The sequence below is a fragment of the Emydura macquarii genome, unplaced genomic scaffold (assembly GCF_026122565.2).
Source record: "Emydura macquarii macquarii isolate MOO-44397 ecotype Brisbane River unplaced genomic scaffold, CSIRO-AGI_Emac_v2 contig_2636, whole genome shotgun sequence".
In the NCBI taxonomy this organism is placed as follows: Eukaryota; Metazoa; Chordata; order Testudines; family Chelidae; genus Emydura; species Emydura macquarii.
In genome coordinates, this window is record NW_027132773.1 from 35,300,498 (window position 1) to 35,322,887 (window position 22,390).

General features: G+C 39.1%; 1 protein-coding gene across 1 annotated transcript in view; it reads right to left on the minus strand.

The window, feature by feature from the left end:
- The window catches only part of SLC2A13 (solute carrier family 2 member 13), a 283,132-nt gene that overhangs the window by 84,439 nt on the left and 176,303 nt on the right, over window positions 1–22,390 (minus strand). The window contains exon 5 of the mRNA XM_067564428.1: window positions 5,035–5,198. Within this exon, the coding sequence (XP_067420529.1) occupies window positions 5,035–5,198 (164 nt within the window). The remainder of the gene's footprint in view (window positions 1–5,034; window positions 5,199–22,390) is intronic.

A 22,390-nucleotide genomic window follows, 5' to 3' on the forward strand; every position in this document is an offset into this window, starting at 1 on the left:
ACTTATGGCTTTACCACTCATGAGTAATGAAACGATCCCAAACTCATGCTGATAAAATCTTTATAATATACCACACCCTCATGCATTCCTTTATTTAAGTATACATTTCACACACACAAAATATCTGTATATGTCTATATGTGTAATACAGTATACTGTAATGCATATTACGTAACACCTTTTATTCCAAGGATCCTACAAAATATTTATAATGTGAAGCTAGCTTTGATCTTATTTATTTATGCAGAGATAATAAGTCCTTCTATAACATATGGGGATAGATTCCCAAACCACTTCAACACCATACAAGTGGAATGCAGTAGAAGTTTAGAAGTGCACAGCAACACTACGTAACAGTTCAGGATAAGTGAAAAATACTTTACCCAGTTCCTTCCCCATGGGGAACAAAGGTATTGCAGGCAGAATGCAATTGTATCTGAGAAGAAGAGCAAAACTCACATTTTCTAAAAATTCATGCATACTTGTGTGTGCCTAGCTTACACATTAAACATTTAGGCAGATATTCTTTAAAGAACTACACATAATATGGTTCTTACGTTTTTTAAGGAAAACATAGGTTTGTTGAGAAAACCAACTTCCAAAATATGAAAAACACTACTAATAATAAATAATTTCCTGTGTAGCAGTGTTTGTCTGATGTATTGTATTACTAGTTTTATTATACTGGTATTATAATACTGTGCACTGGCATTTGCCAGCAATATGGCCAACATGAATGTGTGTGCATTAACTGGGTGTTTTTTTGAGCACTCACAGTCAGTTTATTTATGCTGGTAGTTCTGTTTCTTATTCCAAAAGCTTAAACCAAATCAGGAAGCCTAAATCTCTGGAGAAATTATGAAGCCATCATCAGAATAAAAATGTGGATTTTCAATTTAGTCTGTATCTGGCTTTGTGCTGCTACTATGACTATTTACATCAACTATGACGGTGCTCTGGGCATGCTGGATTTCATCCTGGATTTAATGTACTTCCCAAGTGTTATAAGTCAGAACATCAAACATTTTTAGACATGTTTCACACAGGGAACTATCATCAAATTTATACTAATTCTAAATATGCTTTGTCCATCTTTTGAGAGGTTGGCCTAATACTGAAACATCTTCCTTAATCCCTGAACCCCTTAACCCCTTGTCCAAAGGAGTAGGAAAATATTCAGATTTGGCAAATAGGCAATTCTATAGTATTTCATTCCATGGAAAGCTTTCCTCGGACTAACACCACGAAACAATACAGCATATCATTCACTGAGGTTAAAAAATTAAGTATTCTGAAGATATTTCATGTCCTCTCTCTTACATAAAGCTAAAATGTTGTCATATGTACTAGTACTGTGTTTTCGGACTGCCAAAGCCCGAGAAAAAAAACTAAAACGGATCTTACACCTGTCAAAATCTCTGCACATTTTACATCTAATGACCAGCTTTTGAAGATACAGAATAAAGGAAAGAAAGACAACTGTCATCAAGATATAGCAGGAGCTTGAAAATAAGTGGAGTCAGTAGCCAACCATTTAAAAATTCTGGCAGTCTTCTCCCTTTGTTTTGGCAGAAAGAAGCATATGGTAATTTACGTAACTTTTCAGTGATCTATCAGCATGGTAGGATATTTTTTAAATGTTGCCAGCTCTTTGAAACTCGGGAAGATGCCAAGCTTCAAATTGTAAATATTCCTTTATAGAACATTGGCAGAGAATGGAAAAAGTCTGTATCACAGTTTATGAAAATGAATTTAGAGTAAATCTACTTTTTTTTATTCAACCATTAACAATGATTCTACAGATCATAGCTAGTCCGATAAATGTCAAGGCACTACAGCAAGACAGTACTTAATGTGCATAACTGTTACACGTATGTAAAATACTTATGACTTATACAGTGCTTTTCATAACTTCATACATTTGTACGTATGCAAAGGCACACTTTTCAGATTTTTCATACACTTGGCTTTTATGTATCTATGCAGTCAGTGAGTATTATCCTCATTTTACATATTGAGAGTTGGCAGCAGAGAGGTTACCCACAGAGGCAGCACCTGTTTTAACCAGGTTTAGAGTTCAAGATTTCCCAATTCCCTTGAAAGGCAGTTCCAAGTAGCAGAGTGAAAAATGAACACTTATCAACATAACAAAACACATTATTTAGAATTCTGTCCACTAGAGGATCTAAAGATCAACATAGGATCTGATGTTTATTTATTAAGCATCCCTCCTGATGAGATGCTCTGTATGCTGCACAGACAATTAAAATACAATAATAAAAGATATGCAAGAATGAAATCATCACAGAATATGTGACTTAAAAATAAAACGCTGCCCCTCCCACCCCAAACCCTAAAAGCTAAGCACCCCATGAAAAGCTCTAAATAGCATGTGATTTCAGTTTAAGCTGGAGAGGAGTTAATATTGCATTTTTCCTTTTTCAAAGGCCACAGGATAAAGATGACTAAAAGTGACACAACACTGATTAAATGACTGAAAGAAGGCAATTCAGTTCAGAGAAGGAACCTAGAAAAGGACATCTTTATGTACTAATTCTGTTCTGCAGCTAAGTATCATAAACACACATGCTCCTTACAGTATTCTTCTTAGCTTTACTACATTAGCCATCTGTTCTTTTACTAAATTGCTCTGCAAGAGATATTTGTGTGAACATTTTCAGATCTATGATCTTTGAATATATTAGTCAGAAGGCAAGGTCACAAAAGGCCCAAAAATTCCAGAGGCAGTGACTAAAGCCTGATGGTCAAGACCCAAAAGGAAAACTTGTCAGTTTGTAATTCTGGCACTGAGACAGTGAAAGATACACTATGCCCAGCAGAGAGTACAAGGTTAGTATTGCATCACTGCAAGAAATAGGTTTTAAGATTTGGAGAGCAATAAGAAAGTAATACAATTCTGCTTTTGTTCATGCCCCACTATAGCATTTGATATACCACACAGAAAGAGAACGACTATCAACTGAGTAAATAGCATTAGATGGCAGAGTTAGACAAATTCACACAAAGTTATATATCGGTGTAAGAGTGATATACAATAAGCAATTTACAAACTAAACATGTGGCCTGGTCTGGATTCACCGAAGTTCATATTACTTTGATGTGTGCTTTAAACCACTAGGAAATCTAAACAAAGGTCAACAGCATGAAAACTATCAGAGCAATAAAGATGGATTTGATAAATCAATTGCATGACTAGGGAGCACAATCAGAAGAAATTTGGAAAAATAAAAGATGCAGGTTGCAGAGACATGAGTAAGTAATTCAACATTAATTAGTGATTGCAACAGACTGTTGCTAGCATGGAGACCCATTCCATGCATTTACAATTTTAAGCTTAAACTTATTTGCTTGAGCTAAAATTCAGGAAATACTTTCTCATTGTGGCTGTATTGAATTATACTCATACAGGTTTTTACACAATACTAAAGATTACAAGAATGCAAGGAATGTATCTTGCTATCTCATGCTATATTGTCTCCTGCAATGTCCTTAAACTGCCTGCTAGGGGAGCAGCTAAGTTATTAGATACTATTGAGGCAAATAACTTAAGCCTAGTCTACACTCCTGTCAACATACTTACATTGCTATATCGCAGTGTCTTCATGGTGCTGCGTCAACTGGAGACACCCTCCTGTCAACGCAGCCTTTCTCCTTTCAGGGAGGTGGATTGCCAGCATAGACCAGAGAGCCCATCTGGAATTGATTGAGCGGGTCTCCACTACCCGTTCAATTGATCACGCTGAATCGCTCACCACGGAGCCGGCAGCGAAGACATACCCTTAATGTAACATTCTGGCTCTAAGCTCATTTGGGTAGATGATTAATGGTGATAGCTCTTTTATCGAAATTATCTCTGTCCAGATTCAACCCTTCTGTCCAAATGTATTGGTGTTCCACTCTGGCAAATAAGTTATTAAATGAACTAATTGGTTATTTTTAATCTTAAGATGTTTAGATCCCTGATACAAAGACCACCATTGTCAAATTTCAAGTTCCTGCACCAAAGTATGGAGGAAGTAGAACTTTTCAACTACACAGTTATAATTTTTGTTTTAAATGGGCAAAACACAGTATGTTTCTCTAATCTTGTTCTCTGAAATGGCAGAACTGTTTTAGTTGAAAATTTCCAAAACAAAACAAAACCCTTCAACCTGAGGCAGACACTTGGCATGGAAAATGTCAGGCCAGTTAAAGTCTGGTAAAGATATAAGCAAATGAAAACAGGGTCTTATAATGAGAACTGTTGGGCTACATTAAGTGTAGGCAGTGCTACTAGCTCTGCCTATATCATCTTCCTAAAAGTGATTGTTTTGACTGAGTTAAAGTGTGATGTTAATGCCATTATACAATAATGTTTATCTAATGGCTAAAATTCATATGGCATTCAGAATTTTACACTTCAGTGTCTCATGTGACCATGTTGGATTGGCCACTTTATGTTAAACCATTAACTATGATGTGTTTACTATTTCATATTTGGAGTGGCAATGAAAAGAACAGTGTTCTTTTCTTTTTAAAAGGACCCAGCAACTATCTATTTTTTTGCTTTCCATAGTAGTTTCTGACAAAATGTTCCAAATTCACTTTAGTATCTAAAAATTACATATGCCATTTTATATATTTAAAAACTAACCAACTGTGAAGTTAGACACATTTGATTGTTCCTAAATTAAAGTCTTTAAAGGGTATACATATTATTGTCAACTGTGCCCTGAAGCAGAAATTGAAGCTAAATAAATATACGCCTTATGATAAATGTAAATATTGCTTTTTATTCTTAGCTCCTAGCTTCCCCTTGTTTTCATTCTTAAATGGCCCTGTGTACTTCAGTTTAATGTATTTAAACACACACATTTTATTTATATATATGTATATGTGTGGAGGCAAAATAACGAGTCAGTAGTTTATTTTACTTTTCTTTAGAAGAATGTGTTGATCAAAGTAGCATTCAGAACCTTTCATTTTATTCACTTTCATTATGAATCTATCAGTATTCCCCAAGTAATTTCTCACCTGTTAGGCTACCAAGCGTAAGTTTCCGGCGACCCACTTTTTCAACTAGCCAGACTCCCACTAGTGTGAAAAGGAAGTTTGTAAATGCTGTCACTGCTGCCAGCCAGATTGCAAGACTGTCATCTTGAACCCCCGACATCTGCAAAATAGTTGCACTGTAGTACCTGTAAAATGAATAAGAGTCAAATATAAGTACTACCGCTGATTTGACCTTTGCTTTGATCACAGATTCCTTCATACAGTTTGCCAGAAGGGACAATTAGATCATCTAGTCTGACCTCCAGTATAAACAGGCCATAGATTTTCACCCAGTTACCCCTATATTGAGCCCAATAGCTTGTGTTTGACTAATGCATAGCTTCCAGAAAGGCATCCAAGTCTTCATTTGAAGTCTTCCAAGAGATGGAGAATCCACCACTTCCTTTGGTAGTTTGTTCCAATAGTCAATCACCCTCACTGTTAAAAAGTTAAACATATTTTAGCTAAAGTGAAGTGGAGAATGGTCTTTATCCTCAAGGAGAGAACAAGCTGCTGAGAGATTTCATAACCTTTAAAAGTGCTTTAACTAGAGCCATACATAATATATTCAGTGCCATTTCAAGGCAAGAAGTTTTTCTGCAGCAAAAACCACAAAACAAAAACTCCAGCTGCTTGCTCACTGGCAGGGGAAACAATGGATCACAATTCACAAGGGAGAAAAGAAGAACAGCAATCATTACGTTAGCTTGTAGGGTCACTGGGTCTTGCCCTGAATCTTACCCTTATGATAAACAGCATTTTTGCTCATTGGAAAAGGGAGCAGACTTGTGCTGACGTCAAAAGAGGAAAAGTCAATGAAAAACTCAGGAGAAATACACCAGAGCTCCATTTATCCAAAACTCCCCATTACCCAAATCTCACATAAGCTTTGCCCTATCTAATCTAATTTATTTTAAATGTCTCAAACACTTCAGGTAAAATTTTTATTGAACATTGACAAAGAAAAGCTAATAATCGATTCTGGAGCATGCGTTTAAATTGTATTTGCTGGCTGTAATTCCAGTTCTAATTTTTGTTATGGGAGAGCACCGAGTGTTAGAAGGTTAGCTCTTTTGCAATATTTAAATATCGGAAGGAAGACAGATAAACAAGAGCAAGAAAAAGGGATGATTTGAAGGGACATGCCCTCAGTCTGGTGGAGAGGAGACTAACAAGCTCTTCTGGGCTTGTTCAGCACTAATGAGGCGCACCTGTAAGGCTTGTTCTGCCTGGAGGTGGAGGAGCTTAAAAAGGGAAAACCTGCCACAGGAAGCTGTGGTGAAGAGGAGAAGGGTTGCTACACCACAGACATGTCAGCCAAGAGGGAGAGAGATATGCAGGCCTCACTGCCCTGAAATGGCAGAGCAGCTCCAAAGCAAGATGCCCCAAGAAGAGGGGCAGGTGGTAGACCCTAATATAGAGGTTCCCAAACTGTGGGGCCTGCCCCCCTAAGGGGGAACATTCAAGGAGGTGTGGTGAGGCCTGGGCCAGTCCCCATGGTGGGTGGGGAGGAAGTGCCATCCAGCCCCGGCCCCGGCTCCCAGCCGCAGCTCTGGCCCCAGCTCCTGAGTGTGGCCTCGCTCCTGGTCCTGGCTCTGGATTGCAGCTCCTGGGGAGTATGGACTGGGTGGTGGGGGGAGTGCTTGAAAGACAGGCCACCCTTCCCCCTTTCTTTACTTTGACTTGGATTCCCCTCTCCCATAAGTGAAAGATTAAGGAAAGGACTTTTCTTTTGCCTTTTTGTATTTGCTTTGAGAACCCCTTGTGTGCTATGAACTAGGGGCAAGGACATTAGAAATAACTTGGAGTAGGGTCTGGGTGGGACTAGGAAGCCTCTACACACACACCCCCACCCAGATGAAAATACAAAATGTTAAGTTTCACTATTTTAAAAGAGCAAGAATGGCTGTCTAAATGAATGCAGATACAGCAACAACAGAATCAGGGCGGATGTCTTTTGAGAGCAGCAGTAATGGCTCCTCTTCCTTTAAACTCCTTAAGAGTTCAGCACCAGGAACAAACTCTGATACTATTACCATTAACAGCTGACATGAGCAATATTGACACTAACCATTCATTTAGTAAATATAATTTAGGATAGGACTCAGGATTGGGATTCATCATTAATCACATAGCATTTACTAACAGCTCATTAATCAGGTCACGGCCATGCTGCTAGCCTGCCACCAATTTTCTGCTAGTTTTATCCTGCTCGGTTAATTTATTTGGTTTGCTTCTGAAGTATCTGGTTTGCTGTGTGAAGGCTCAGATGCTGCTATTGCACACCAACTAAAGTGCCAACTAACACTGTTTGTTTATTTGTGTAAAGTGATGGGCTTTGGTTCCTGATTCCTGTTCTCTCTCTATCTTTTTAATAGCTGTTTGTATTTAAAAAAGCAATCTTCTTTCAGAAAAAATAAAAACCCCTTATCACACTGTAGAACCTTGAGAGCAGGAACAATAGTATTATTTCTCTTTCAGAAAAACCAACATTTGCTGAGGAAACACAGCAATTTGAGGTGTCAATTAAAATGGGCACAATTAAAAAATAAGCAGCAAATGGACATTTTTGCCTGCATGCCAGTTCTTACCCTTTTGGCGAGCTGTATTTCACACTTCAACAAAATATGCACGGTTGGTTTGTTTTACACAACCATCTTCATCTTGTTTTGTTAAGCTGCACTGACTGAAGAATCGATTATTCAGTCATTCAGAAACGCCTTCAAATACATAACAGCTCCTCAGGTTTTGATGCAGCAACTGCCCAACAAAATGTCAAAGCTCACCTTTTATTTCTGGTCTCAATGTAGTTTGCATTAAATGCCAATTCATTTCTTTAATGCCCCAGACTCCATCCTCTGAAATTTGATGGTTCTGTTATTTTATTTTTCGGACAGCATACAGTTCTTATTTGCAGCAAACAACCTACGGCTAAGCATTCAGTGCAAATGCACCTTGCAGTGGTATAGATTTTCTTTTATAAATGAAATTATAGCATTTCATGTTCACATGAAATTAAGATATGAAACATTTAGGCCCTTTGAATCCTTTCTTTGGCTGCCCTTCCCCATCACTTCAATACAAGCATCTCGGTCCTCATCTTTACAGCCCTTCACAACTTAGCCTCTCCTTACTTACCCACTCTTGCGACTTATTGCATTACTCTTACTGCTGCCTGCTCATACAGTGATGCTTTGCCTTCTTTGTTCATTTCTCTAGTCTCCTACAACCATCTTCACATTTTCTACTATGCATAGGAAATGGACTCCATAGGTGAAATCCTGGCCTATTGAAGTCTATGATAAAATTCACATTGACTTCAATGGGACCAGAATTTCACCCCATGAAGTAGCACAAAAAGCCTCTACTCTCTTCTCCTTCAAGTCCCGCCTTAAGATTCAATTCTACTATCATGTCTACAGGAAATTGCCAGCTGTTAACAGTGAGGTACAGATTTCTGATATTTTTTTTTTGTTTTATTATTTATTTAAAAATAAAAATAATCAACTTGAAACCCTGTAGGCGTCCACATGCATGGCCTCTATGCAAACACATTCACATTATTGTTTCCTTCATTCTCTATGTTCCTTCCAGATATTTGTTGCACTCATTTATTGCATCTATCTCAACTAGATTTTAAGCACTTATCTGAACCACAAAAGTTTCAGAGGTGGGGTAGATAGTTTGGATAAAAGGTTTCTATTGCGTCTTGTTTCTGTGGTGAGCAAACTGGGGCAGTTTGCATTTTGCAAAACCAAACCAGAAGCCGCTAAAGTTCAGGCATTGGTGTGTGGAAGCCTGATTAGTATAAAAGTTCTGGATTTGACCCAGCTCTATTATGGTATGGTAACATAAAGGGATAAAAATCCCAGCTGAAAAAGTATCTGTTAGGGTCAAGCTATAAGAAATAACAATTGACTGAATTTAGCACTTGAGTCCATACTTCACTATTTCTCTTTCTATCATCAATGTGCATAGCTCTAGCTGCTTATTAAATGTAACAAGCAATAAGTGACAGCCCATTTTACATTTCTCCTGAGAAGGGGGAAAAACCATTAGGCCCAGAAAGGTCAAGTCGAGACACTATGTATTACAGACAACACTGAACTTGCCCCCAATATTATAAAGGACATCAAAATCAATGTATAGGATGTTGTCTTTTAAAGCAAATTGCAAAGGACAGTCTTTGAAACACATGTAATATCGTTGAAAGCAGATGAATACAGAAAGACAATCACAAATCTATATGATTATGTAAAGTTATGCAATCATATGCATATTAAAGTATCTTAAATAAAACATGATTTCTGAAGTTGTGCCTCCTGAACTTAAAGAAAGCTGGCCTTTAACACATCACAGTCTACAAAGTCAAATGCACATCACTAATTCTGTAAACACAAGGAGTTAAATATACACATTATTTGAAAGTAATCCTCATATAATGAAGTACTTGCTATCCACACACAAATATATAGCAAGGCAGGTTTCAGCTTCTAATGAAACAATACATTTCATCTCTTTCCTCTAGAGCTGACATTGTTTAAAATGACATCCTGTTGAAAGGAAAGGAAAATCCTCATTTACAACCAGGTCCTCAGACAATCTGTAATGCATTAGATTTTCTTGCTTAGTCCATTTACAAAGCAGACAAAAAAACCTAATGTTTCAGGTTCTGTATCTTTCAATCGAAAAAATGACATCAGCTGTCAGATCCTCAGTTTCCCAATTTTGCTTGCCTGTATCCTCTATGATGCGCCACTCCAATCTATCCTGCAGACCAAGGTCATTCTTATAAATTCTGTATGTAATGATGTTAGCTTTTTGGTGAGAAGACATAATTTGCAGAATCAGTAAAAAAAAAGAATGTATAGCTGGCTTTAACCCAAAAGCACCTTCCTCAGCATTTTAAAAAACAGTAAAAGTGGCCCTGCCTGGACAAGTGGGTGGAGGGGAAACTCAATTTTTTAAGGGTAGCCCAACTAACTGAGGTGACTCAGCCTGAGACAATCTGATATTGCGAATAGAGTATTGGAAACAAACATGAATTATTAAATATTGAAGAAAAAAGAACTAATAGTAAAATATCTAAAAAACCCAAACTTTTGAAAATGAAAGGAAATATAAATATGTAATCCCAGCCTCCATTATAATGAGGCTTAAATTCTTATTTCCTAATAAAAAATTACTATCAAGGCAGGTCTCTTTCTCATCTTTTTCTAGGCCCCCAAATGATTTTCTTTTCTTTTTTTTTTTCCTTTAAAAAAAAAAAAAAAGAAAAGAAATAAACTCTTTCCCAAATCCTACTGATACTGACCCAGATGCTTGCATTGAAGTGATGGGGTAGGACAGCCAATGAAGGGACTCAAAAGACCTAAACATTTCATATCTTAATGGGCCTGACGACTTCCAGAAGAAGGGCTCCATGAGTGTATCCACCCACGCCTGGTCTGCACTGAGACTTGTCCCAGCCAATGAACTGATTTCTTTACTATCTCCAAAACACATCTGGGCTTATAGAAAGTCCCATTGACATATTGTCCAAATACTCCTACATCCTGGCAGCACCACTCAACAACTTCTGCTGCAAAGCACAAGACAAAACATGAAGAATAAGAAATGGGATATTAACGTGCAATAGTGTAAGTGAACAAATGCAAGGTTCATGGGCAAAGAGAAGGTGTTTAAGTATTGTTGGGTGATCATAAGGTCAGACAAAGAAGTGCCTAGGTTATAGCATTGGTATCTGGGTAATACGTGGCAGTTTTTGAGTTTGGGCATTTAGGAGAACATTTTCTGGGTAGAGGATGGTTACCTGGAATGTGATGTGTACATTTCAGTTAAAGCAAATATAGAAAAGAGAATATCTGGTTATTTGTCAAGGTGTGGAAGGAAAGAGACCCCAGAGCATGAACAAGGAAAGATCACCCCACCCATGAGTGTGAACCAGGATTTGCAGCCTGTAAACATACCTGCCTCTTTGGGACATTATGGGGACCACCCAGGCTGGCTAGAGTTCCATCACCACCTGCGCTGTAACTTTGGGGGCAGTGCAGCTATAGCTCAGATCCCTGACACCAGTAGCAGCCCACAAACATAAGGTCTTACCCTGACTTCCACCAGCCTAGTTACTCCTGTCAGGGTAACATCAACAGCCCTCCAGTCCCGAGTATCCCCAAATCCCGCTACCCCAATTTCTTAGCTACCAGACATTCAGATTGTTCCCTGAAGATGTGAAACCAGGCCCCAGTTATCAGTTCTCTTTGGCGCACACACACTCCACATGGATTGCAAAACAGAGACATGCTTGGCATAAAAGTAAACAAAAAGTTTATTTAATAGAAAAAAGACAGATTCAAAGATGAAATAGTAAGGGAAAACAAGCATACAAGTTACACAGAAAATAAGCATTAAGGCACAACCTCAGGCTTCTATATTAGATAAAATCCCTTTTCAAATGCAAGTTACTTATTGCCTTTGAACAGTTTTCCAGCATGCCCCCCTAGCTATAGGAGGGATCCAGCATTCATGGACAGCTATCCCCTAGAGGCTGTCCCTCACTTTCTGGACAAAAATCTAAGAATAAAGCCTTTTTTTAAAAAGTGTTTTTCCTTTTCCTTTCTATCTCCACTCATCCCTCCCACTCCTGGCATGGTGACTCATAGTCATTCAGAATGGGGGAAATTCCCCCTTAACCTGATTGCTTGAATGTCTTCCCATTAACTCTAATGGCCCATCATTGTCTTTTCCTGGGCTGAACTACTGATGGTTATTTGAGCCAGTTTCATGTAAACACTTGTCTTGGGAGGTGCTCCTCCCCACTGTAAGATGTAGCTAAAACTGCAACACAGATTATGAGCACTGTATTCTATATTTGTACACACACAGATGCATAACCACAGTCTGTATACATATATCATAATGACCATAAAGTTTGGAGCATTACAAGCTTTCATAAAAGACCTCTCAATATGCAACAATACAGAATTCAATCAGTGGTTTAACTGTTCATTTTGGGGGTTTAAACGTTCTGTTCTCTTCTCAGGGTGTCTGACCTTGACTGTTTGTTACACTCTCCTTTTACCTAGCAAGCAAGAGCCAAACAAGCGACATAAAAACATTCATTAAAAAGTTTCTAATATATTTCATGTTTCCCTATTTTTCCCAACTGTCAGCTACACATATAAATGAGGATATCTAATAGGTCTCCCTAATTATCTCCAGTGAACTTTCAATATATGCTTTTATATGGAAAAATACAAGACACGAAGCATTTTATTATATTAGCATGTCATTTTTTGTGGGGGAAGATCAGGCAGCCATTAAATATTGCTAACCTGAACAAGTACATTACAGCAAACTGCATTACAAAGTAACGGTGGCTATAGAACTCCAGAAAAAGAAAACTGTTGCCCTTGGCTTGTCATTCTCCACTTAGGGAGTATCAGAGAAGGCAGGGGAGGCCAGTAACTTACAGTACTTCTAAGCTATGAGCTTCTGCTGACCACGAGTTCTGGTGGTACCACACCTGCACCAGAGTCTAGTGGAGAGTTTCAAGTAAAACAATGTCTTTGTTTTCCACATTAAGATGAAACGGTTTAAATGGTGCTGTACTTAGTAAACTTTGTATCTAGCACCACAGGTGTGTATGCCTTCCTCTTTAGTCATTTATTTGTGGTCTTAGCACATTAACCCCTTCATCCCTGTATGTTTGAAAGTGCACAAGTGCAAAGGGAGGAAGGAGAATGAAGAAAACAAGCATGAGCTGTGAAGCTGCTGATGGAGTTCCTGAGCAAAAGGAGCAGTCAACTAATGAGAGCAGGGGGAAGCAAGGGGCTGTGTGCACAAGGGTGGAAGCACTGGGAATGAAAACTGGAGAGAGAGAGAGAGAGAGAGAGAGAGAGATGCTGATGTAGTTACGAAGGAGCCAAAGAGGGTAGAAGCTGCAGTTGTGTGCGCTGACTGCGGAGCAGAGTGGAGCCTGGGAAGGGAGCTGAACATGGGGGTAAGTGACCACAGAGCTAGCAGAAGGAAGTTGCTCCTGGGCTGTATTTGTGTGAGCAAAGGGCTGCAGGGCAATGGCAATGCAGCAGGCCTTTGGTCATGTGACCCCAAAGTCCAACTCAAGTGTTGTGTTGCGATAAAAGGGTTCATCTTTGTACCTACATATCATGCATGTCCTACTGGTATCTGAGATATCGCAGTGTCCACTGATACAAGATTGTAGTACAGCGGATAAGGCATTAGACTGGTGATTAGGAGACCTAAATTCTTATTCCTGCTCTGCTGCTGACCTCTTTTGACCTTAGTCAAATCTTAGTTAACCTCTCTCGGCCCCTGTGTCTGTCTTATCTCTTATTTCATATTGTTATGTACAACTGGGCCCCCATCTTGATTGGGAACATTAGGCACTACCATAATACACATAAATAACAATAACAACAATAGCTCAGCTATTTTGTGGTAACTTAGCAAAGGTTTGCTTTTAAATGGAAGGTGCTAAATCTGCCTTTATTGGACAAAGCTTCTCTGATTCTGAACCTCCAGTAGCTCAACTTAATGAAGATACAAAAAAGAAAGTCACTGCAATGACATCTAACTTCACATTTCCTTTTAACATTAGTATGTGTAACAAACCTGAACACAAAAACTGTAAAACTATCTTTTCGTTATTCTGACCGAGCCTCAGTTCAGAGATTACAGCATTAGTTTATCTAACAGATTTGCAGCAGCCTCTAAATTCCCCTACAAAAATATAATTTTCCTTTTGGTGTTTCACTGAGTAGTGGATCAATGCTTCAGCTCCTTGTTTGTTTCCATATCAGAAGGTACTGCAAAACTGCTAGGCAGTTTATAAACTCTATTCTCTCCATTAAAGGTTCAAGTCTTTCTTTCTGTAAATGGTGAAAATTGTCCATTTATCAAAACTACTTCAACCACCGTAAAATTACAGATCATCCATATTTAGATTAGACTTTTGAATCACAATGGCAGCATGGTCCATCTGCATGCTACTCACTGAAAGAGGAGAAAATAAACATTCTATGCGCTCCATTTAATTAACAGAACTTCAGATTAGGCTAACATCCATTAAACTGATGTAGAAGTTACCATTCAAAAAGATTTAATGCACCTGAACAACTAAATTAATCCTCTGGATTTCCACCTCAGTGAGTCATGGGTAACTAGGCCAAAAGTCAGACATATTAGTTCAATCTGATCTTGTCCAACTTCCTCCCACTCTATCAGTGCATTCCTCACATGCATCTTTATTGTGTTTCCCTCTTATCATGCTGCCTCATTTCCAAATTATTATGCAGTCACTCTCTCTGGAGATCGTATTATCTGATTGCTTTCCTCTTTAGCATTTATAACTCTCTCCAATTCAAATTCTAAAATGTACCTTGCAACCTAGATTTCTACCGTTGTTATTTTGTTGCATCTTTTCAGTTCCTAAAATCACCATCTTAACCCTCCCTAAGTTTAAGTAATGCCATACATCTGTGGCTTAGCACCAACTATCAGACTCTGTACTGGACTGAAAAACAGGAAAGCAATCAAGTACCATGAATACTAGGAAACATTTTTACAGACTCTGATACATATTTTCATGATTTTTAAATGTGTCAAACTGGTACAATACTTGTATCAGAGAATATAAAAGAAATATATCTACAGAGACCTTCTTGGTTAATATGATTTTATGGCTCCTCTAAAACATAATTTGTCATATTTTATTATTCAACATGACTGAGTAAATCCCAAATAGCCATTTCATCTGGGCAAAAGAGAACATTTTGTCATCTCCATTGTTGTCCCCCAAAAGACTCTTAACGCTTGCCTGTATTGATTATTACTAAGCAGATTTAGGTATGCCTGTGGTATCCCTTGTGGCAGAAGTGAGATAAATCTCAATGATAATAATATAAAGGGGTTTCTTTATTCCATCCATTGGACACAAACAAGACCCTGTAGTTCTCTGGCTCTCTAGCTCCCTAACTAAATGACCATAGGGCAGTAAAAAGGACAAAGCAAGCATCCTATACACCATATAGATAATACAAGATAGTCTCACACCCATCTGTAGACTACTACACAACAGCATAAGTAACCTCTACTTCAAATGCATTCTCCCTGCAGTAAGTTGAGAATGGACTAGAAAATACACACGTTCCATTACAGTCCATTTAAAACCAAAACAAAGTTAATCACTTTAAGACCATGAACCTGCAATTTATTGACTTCAGTGGGGATCCATTTGGGCACAAGAGCCCACTCTTGCACAATAAATTGCAGGATAAGGGTTTACGGCAACACAAATGAAATGTTCTTGCCCATATTTGTATTCTGGAGGAATGGAGGACATATCATGCTTCAACGTGAAGCAAATGTTATTGTACCATCCAACTGCTCGCACCAGATCACATGGACTCTGTAAATGGATTCTGTACTATTAGGGGAACCTGTGTATTACGTACATTAGAACATTCCACAGTATTTGTAGTGTACAGACATTTGAGCACAGTTCTAAAATGTGACTGTATTAGTGAAAGTCAGCATACTGTTCCTTTCTAGGTACCGAGGATAACATTAAAATTCTTAGAATTTTGGATTGTACATAGATAATTATCTATAGGGCTACAAGTCTGTCACAGAGATTCATAGATTCTCATGAAGGACATGGATTCCATGATTTTTCATGACCTCTGCGACTTCAGGGCTTGGGCTGTCAGCCAGCACCACCCTTCCCCCTTCCTCCTCTGCCTCCATGCTGGTGGGGATCAGCAGGCTGTCAGCCCCCTCCCCTGCTACCCTGGCGGCAGAGATTGGGATTCCGTGAATTCTTGTTTATTTCCCATGACCTGTCCTTGACTTACTAAAAATAACTGTGACAAAATCTTAATCTTAATTTTCTATATCTAGGATATACTGTGGATACAGAAAAAATAAGTGCAAAGTCATTTGAAAAGATTTTAATGATCACCATTTAACTTTGTTAAGAAAATATGGGGGTAGGAGGAAGGCATTAGTATTCAAAGAGACAATATCACTATTAAGCAAATTAAGAGAATGCACTGAGGATTAATAATACCTTGAAATGTTTAAGATCCCTATCCATACTTGAAGTATGTCAATTTCCCCAATTAAAAGAGACACAATCATATCTCTCTGATATTTTTAACCTTTGTTGCAAATAACACCCATTATTACTATAAACCGGAAGATCAGAGAAAAATTTACTTCTCAATTTTCCATTTGTTTACTGTGTGCACTGAACAGCTCTTTGGATATAGTCAGTTTCCCTTGTAGGCTCAGTCATTTTCTCCTGTTTCTGTGGATCTTTTACACATAGCAAAAGAGTAGAAAAAGATCATTAAAAAAAAAAAAAAGATAGGAAAATGTGATTGTGAAACAAAATGGCAGGGGGGAACTTAGAATTAAATTAGGGTGACCAGATGTCCCAATTTTATAGGGACAGTCCCAATATTTGGGGCTTTTTCTTATATAGGTGCCTATTAATCCTCATCCCCTGTCCCAATCTTTCACACTTGCTAGCTGATCACTCTAAATTAAGTGTAGCATCTCAAATTATTTTTAACTCTTTAAAAAAACCCAACTGGATTGAAGTTAATAAAGTCAGTTTATATTTAGCTAAAGAACTCTAAAGTTAAACCAATTAAAGAAATGTGTTTAGCTAGAGCAAGGAATGAAACAGCGATTGTGAAGACCAAGCAGCAGAATTTGGAATTAAATGCAGGCACCAGGGGTTGACACAGTAATGACAAAAGTAATGAGATGACATTTCCAGATTATAGCAGCTGGATTTGACCATTTATTACTGCCCATCATGAGTCTTAGCATGATGCATAAAAGCAAATCTCAATTTTTTCTTCTTCTCTTCTATAAATTAGTCTATTTTTGTAATTCTCACCTCATAATATAATACCTAACTCTTATACAGTGGTTTCCATCAGTAGATCTCAAAGTGCTTTACAAAGGAGATCACTATCATTATCCCTGTTTTAACTTTATAAAGATTCCACCTGCTTGAAGAGACCCATTTCACATTTAGTAGAACCCCTTGGAAATATGTATTGTGATAAAGTCAGGCCAGAGGGCCTCAAAAGGGCATACCAGGGCCAGTATGTAAACCCAAGAACACCAAAAGCCCTTTTTCCTGAAAGCAGAGGAGAAATGATTGCAGGGCAATTAGAGACACCTGGACCCAATGAAGGGCTAGTCCAGGTGTACTTAAACCCTATCTTCCCTAAAGGGGGAGGGAGAGCCACAGAAGAAGGAAGTTGCTGCTGCTGCCGCCGCCAGAACCTGGGGGCATGCTGAGGGGAAAGGACAAAAGACTTGTTCAGCCTGGGGAGATTGGGTAACCGGTGACTCCCTGGCCCACTACAAGGGGTAGAAGCATGAGACCCACTAGGGTGAAGCCAGCTGTTTGCCACAGTATCTTAAGACTTTATATTGCCACCCATCACTGCAGTAGCTAAGCTATTTATCTAAATCAAAATATTTTTAAAAAATTAAGAGCTCTTTACTTTTTGTTTTATAAAAATGTGATGTACAAAAGTTTAGTTAGAGTTACAGTATATAAGGATGTGATATCTATGAAAACAGTTATCTTAAAATTAGTTGTTTCAATGGCCATGATATATGACACAACCATGGATTCCTTATTCCCTATTTCCCAATAATGTACTTGTTGATCAGTCTTACTCTTCTGTCATTACTGGTAACAAGATACAAGTATCTTGTATCTTGTTACAACTTGGAGAATATTCCTAGAAATGCATCTATTTGGCTAAAGCAGCTCACAGGGGACACAGATTTAGCATAATTTCTGCCAATTTATTCAGCAAAGAACTAGGTTATAGTGCCTCCAGTGTCAATCTATACTGTATTTATATAAGGAAGTTGCACTGTATGTAATATAAATTATATATTGCATACAAAAAACTATGTTAAAAGAATGCTAAGGTTTCAAAGTCAGGTCCTAAAAAGTTAGGCTGCCTGTACAACCTTAATTAGGCCCCCTTGTGCAGATGCACGATAATCATAGAACCACAAAAATGTAGGGCCAGAAAGAATCTTGTAAAGTCATCTAGTCCAGCCCTCTGTGCTGAGGCAGGGCAAAGTATACCTAGACCCTCTCTGATGTGTTTCTCTAATCTGTCCTTTAAAAACCTCCAATAATGGGGATTCCAATCTCCCTTGATAACATATTCCAGAACATATACCCTTATAGTTGGAAAGTTTTTCTTAACATGTAATTTAAATCTCCCTTGCTGCAGATTAAGACCATTACTTTCTGTTTTACCTTCTGATCACTATCCTCTATGACAGCCCTTAACATATTTGAAGACTGTATCAGGTCCCCCTTCACCCTTATTTCCTCAAGATTAAATATAACCAATTCTTTTCCCCTTTCCTCACAGGTCAGATTTTCTAAGCCTATTATCATTTTTTGTTTCTCCCTCTGTAGAGTTCTATTGGATCCCAATTTTTAGGCCCAACCTGGACCCAAACCCACCTGACCTGCCCTGCCCTGACTGAGTACCTTGAGGTGTTGCAGCACTTCTCACTCAGAAGTTCACACACCATGCATCAGGGGCCAGCCAACAGCAGGCACAGAGCGTGCAGATGCCAGCATGAGCAGCCACTGCCACGCCAACCCCCGGGCAAGAGGAGGAGAGCAGACCCGAGCCAAACCCGTCGGGTCAGGATTGGATTGCAGGGCTCTAATCCTCTGGACTCCCTCCAATTTGTCCATATCTTTCTTATAGTGTGGTTCCCAGAACTAGACACTGTATTCTGGCTGAGGCCTCACCAGGGCGAAGTAGAGCAAAAGTAATGTTTTAACAGCTTTTTAAAAAATGTCATTTCCCACATGCATAAAAAGGCACACTGAAAAAAAAACCAGAAGTTCATCTGTTATTCTCTGAGGAAGTGAAATCTCCTGAGACTCAGGCACCAATGATGGGTGACTAGATTTTAGGAAAAATAATTACTTTCATGGAAACCAAAAGAATTTTTACAAATAAAGATTTCCTTTCTTGAAAGGAGACTAATTTACATTTACCATTACCAACATGAAAGGCAATAGTTTAAAATAACACCCATACAGCATCAAAAACAAGAAATATAGAATTCTTAAAAATGTATGAATAAACACCATCGACCCTGCACACAGAATTTTGTTTCCCTAATGAAATTATCCACCTGATGATCAGCATAATTCTCTGAGGCACAATGAAAGTTCTTAATGGTCTAGTGACATTGCAAATATTCATGTATACATAAAACCTTATTAATATTCTCTCCTTTTTTCCACTTTAATTAAAATCTGATGCATCAGGAATGTTTATCTTTTAAAACCAAAGCTTGTGGGAATGTCTGTAATTAATTCTCACAAAAGGCCCACAAAATGGTTATCAAACAGTTAATGGAACTTCGTCATTTATACCACAGCATCAAAGGAATGAAGACCCCCAAGTGAATTATCCAAACAGGTAGAGCTAAACACATGCTGGGGTAACCACCCTCCTCAGCGATCCAGGAATGTTATGGGTTTGTGATCCTAACTGGGTTTGTAGAAACTGGTCATCTGTCCCACATTTGAGGAGCCTCCTTTGTTTAGGTGGTTGTGTGCCAGACTTTTGACAATTTTAGTGCTGGGGAAGCCAGCAGCTGCTTTGTATTATAGTACTGATATCTTCCCTCTTCCCTTTCATCTCTATGGTTATTATTGCCATAGACAGAGTAGGCAGGGAGGATGGTGCTCCTGTGTGCAGGCCAGAGCCAGAAAGGAGCATGCAGTAAGGGGCCTGATCTAAAATCATTTGAAGTCAATAGAAAACCTCCCACTAACTTCACCAGTCTTTGGATCAGGGCTTAAATACTTCCCTCACAACTTCCCAGCCCAGCTAAGAGGCAGGCAAGATGATGCATGTGCAGCCTTGGAAGGAAGGGGAGGAGGATGAAAGAAGAAAACTTCAGTTTAGCTGGCAGCACTGCATAAAGGAAACCAGCTATCAGCACATGAGCTGGGACAGGGTAAGGCAGTGTTATAGGATAAAGTACTCATGCCCGTTCCTCTGGGTTAAGTAACTCAGGAGACCGACTCACCATAAAGGGATTCTAGCAAGAAGGAAAACAAAAGCAGAGGAAAATATCTTATTTAGGACCAGGGGCTGGAAATAAATGGAAAGGAACAGACAAAGCAATTAATATTGTGGTTGGAAGAAGGGGGGGAGGGGAAACCATGTGCTAGGGATGTTATGCTGAGGAAGATCACTGCTGCACCACAGCAGTTTCTCATTTCAAATATTATATTTATTTATTATTAGTGTGCATGTGTGTATTTTATATTTATATATGCCACTCTACTCTTAACACACTCTAACTTGTTGCTGCAGAATAGCAAGTATTTAGAACATATATTGACTAAATCTATTAACCAAGAATACAGTAAAATACCAGATGACGCATTGCCGTGCCCAAGACTTTTCATTTGTTGCATCTTCATGTAACATTTTATTTACCAATTTGCATCATTAACAACAGTAAATTGAGATTTTCCTGTAGCGTGTTTGAAGTTGTAGGAATAGATACAACCCCAGTCCCTAGCTTTCAGTTCTCCCCAGCAAATCCTCTGATTGTTACTATAACTTCCTCAGAGGTCACAGCTGTACATAGTCCCATTGAGGGACCTACATCTGTTGCCGGGTTTTATGCTTCTCTGTCTTCCTGTGTCAGACACACAGTGCAATCTGAGAAATCTCTGATGGGGAGGCCCAGAAGTACATAGTGCCCAGACATACAACAGATACATAGACTCCACAAAATAAGTCATCTACAAAAGGTAGAGAAGATTTCTGATCTTACAGAGATGGAAAAATAGGAAAACTGTTGAGACCACATGGAAGAACAAATTGGGAAAGGAGAGATGGATCTAGTTATGAAAAAAAGCTTCCAAATAGCCCAGACACTGTTTGATGGAATTAGGTTTTAGTTAATCAGCTTCATATACATCTCTAACCTACAATGGGTGCTCAAAAATACTTAACTCCAGAGAAAGAAGCATCATAAACATCATACAGGATGAATTTTTACACATCGCAAGAAGCCAGAAATATAAAATTTAAGATTGCTACATGAATATTGATATTACCATGTCTGTGGTATACATTAAGTGCATGATTGCATCCAGTTCTTGTGTCCACTCTTCAAGAGGATGTTGAAAAATTGGAAAGGGTTCAGAAAAGAGCCAGAAAAATGATCCAAAGTCTGGAAAACATGCCTTTTGGGAAGAGATTTAAGCAGGTCTAACTATTTAGCTTATCAAGGAGAAGGTTAAGAGATGATTTGATCACAGTCTATAAACACCTGTACAAGGAGAAGACTTCTGATAGTAGAGGGTTCTTTAATGTTACAGACAAGTATAGCAAGATCCAATGGCTGGAAGTTGAAACTAGACAAATTACAGATGAGATATTCATCCTGGCCACGGAATTTGCACATAATTTGGCACAACACTCTTCTTAGTAACATGCTGAAAATGTATCTTCATTAAAGGGAAGGGAAATACTCCGTAATTACTGGAAACTTATAAAGTACTTTGCAATTAATTTGTCCTGGGTAAAACGGATGGAGCAGCAAAAAAGTACCCTAAAAGCCCTGATTCTGACCAAGGGAGGATGTTCTCAACATGGGCACTGTGGTAGACAACCCTAAGCCCATCTTCAAAGGACGCCCTTCCAAGGTCCAGTTTAGAGGATGTGCAGAGGCAAGTGAAGGCATGTCCTGAGCTGGGCCAAAGCACAGGACATGGTAGACTAGCCTCCAGGATTGACTACTTCAGTGGTTCCCAACATTTTTGGCTCGAGGGCCAGAGATAGCATTTTTGCAACTCTGAAGGGCCACCAGTTTCCGCCAGCAGCCCCCTCCCCTCCAAGCACCCAGATGGAAGGAGTCCTTGCTGATTTCCCGGCCCCCTGGCTGCAGCAGGGAAACTGCACTGTCCTGTAGCCCCGTGTGCTCCATCTTGTCCCTGGGCAGTGGCTCCCTTCTGCAGACAGGGGGATGGGAGATCAATGCTCCCCTCCTTCTGGCTCCAGCAGGGATCCCAGAACCTCGGGACCCAGGTGGAGAGCTTTGCCGTGCTCCCTGCTACAGCTAGGGGGAGAGGAGCGCTGATCTCCCATTCCCTTGGCTGCAGCAAGGAGCCTGCACCAGTCTTTTAGCCCCACAGTAACATGCTCTGCCAGGTCCTTAAGCAGCAGCTCCCTTCGGGAGCCAGTGGGAAAGGAGTGGCAGGCCACTTTTGGCC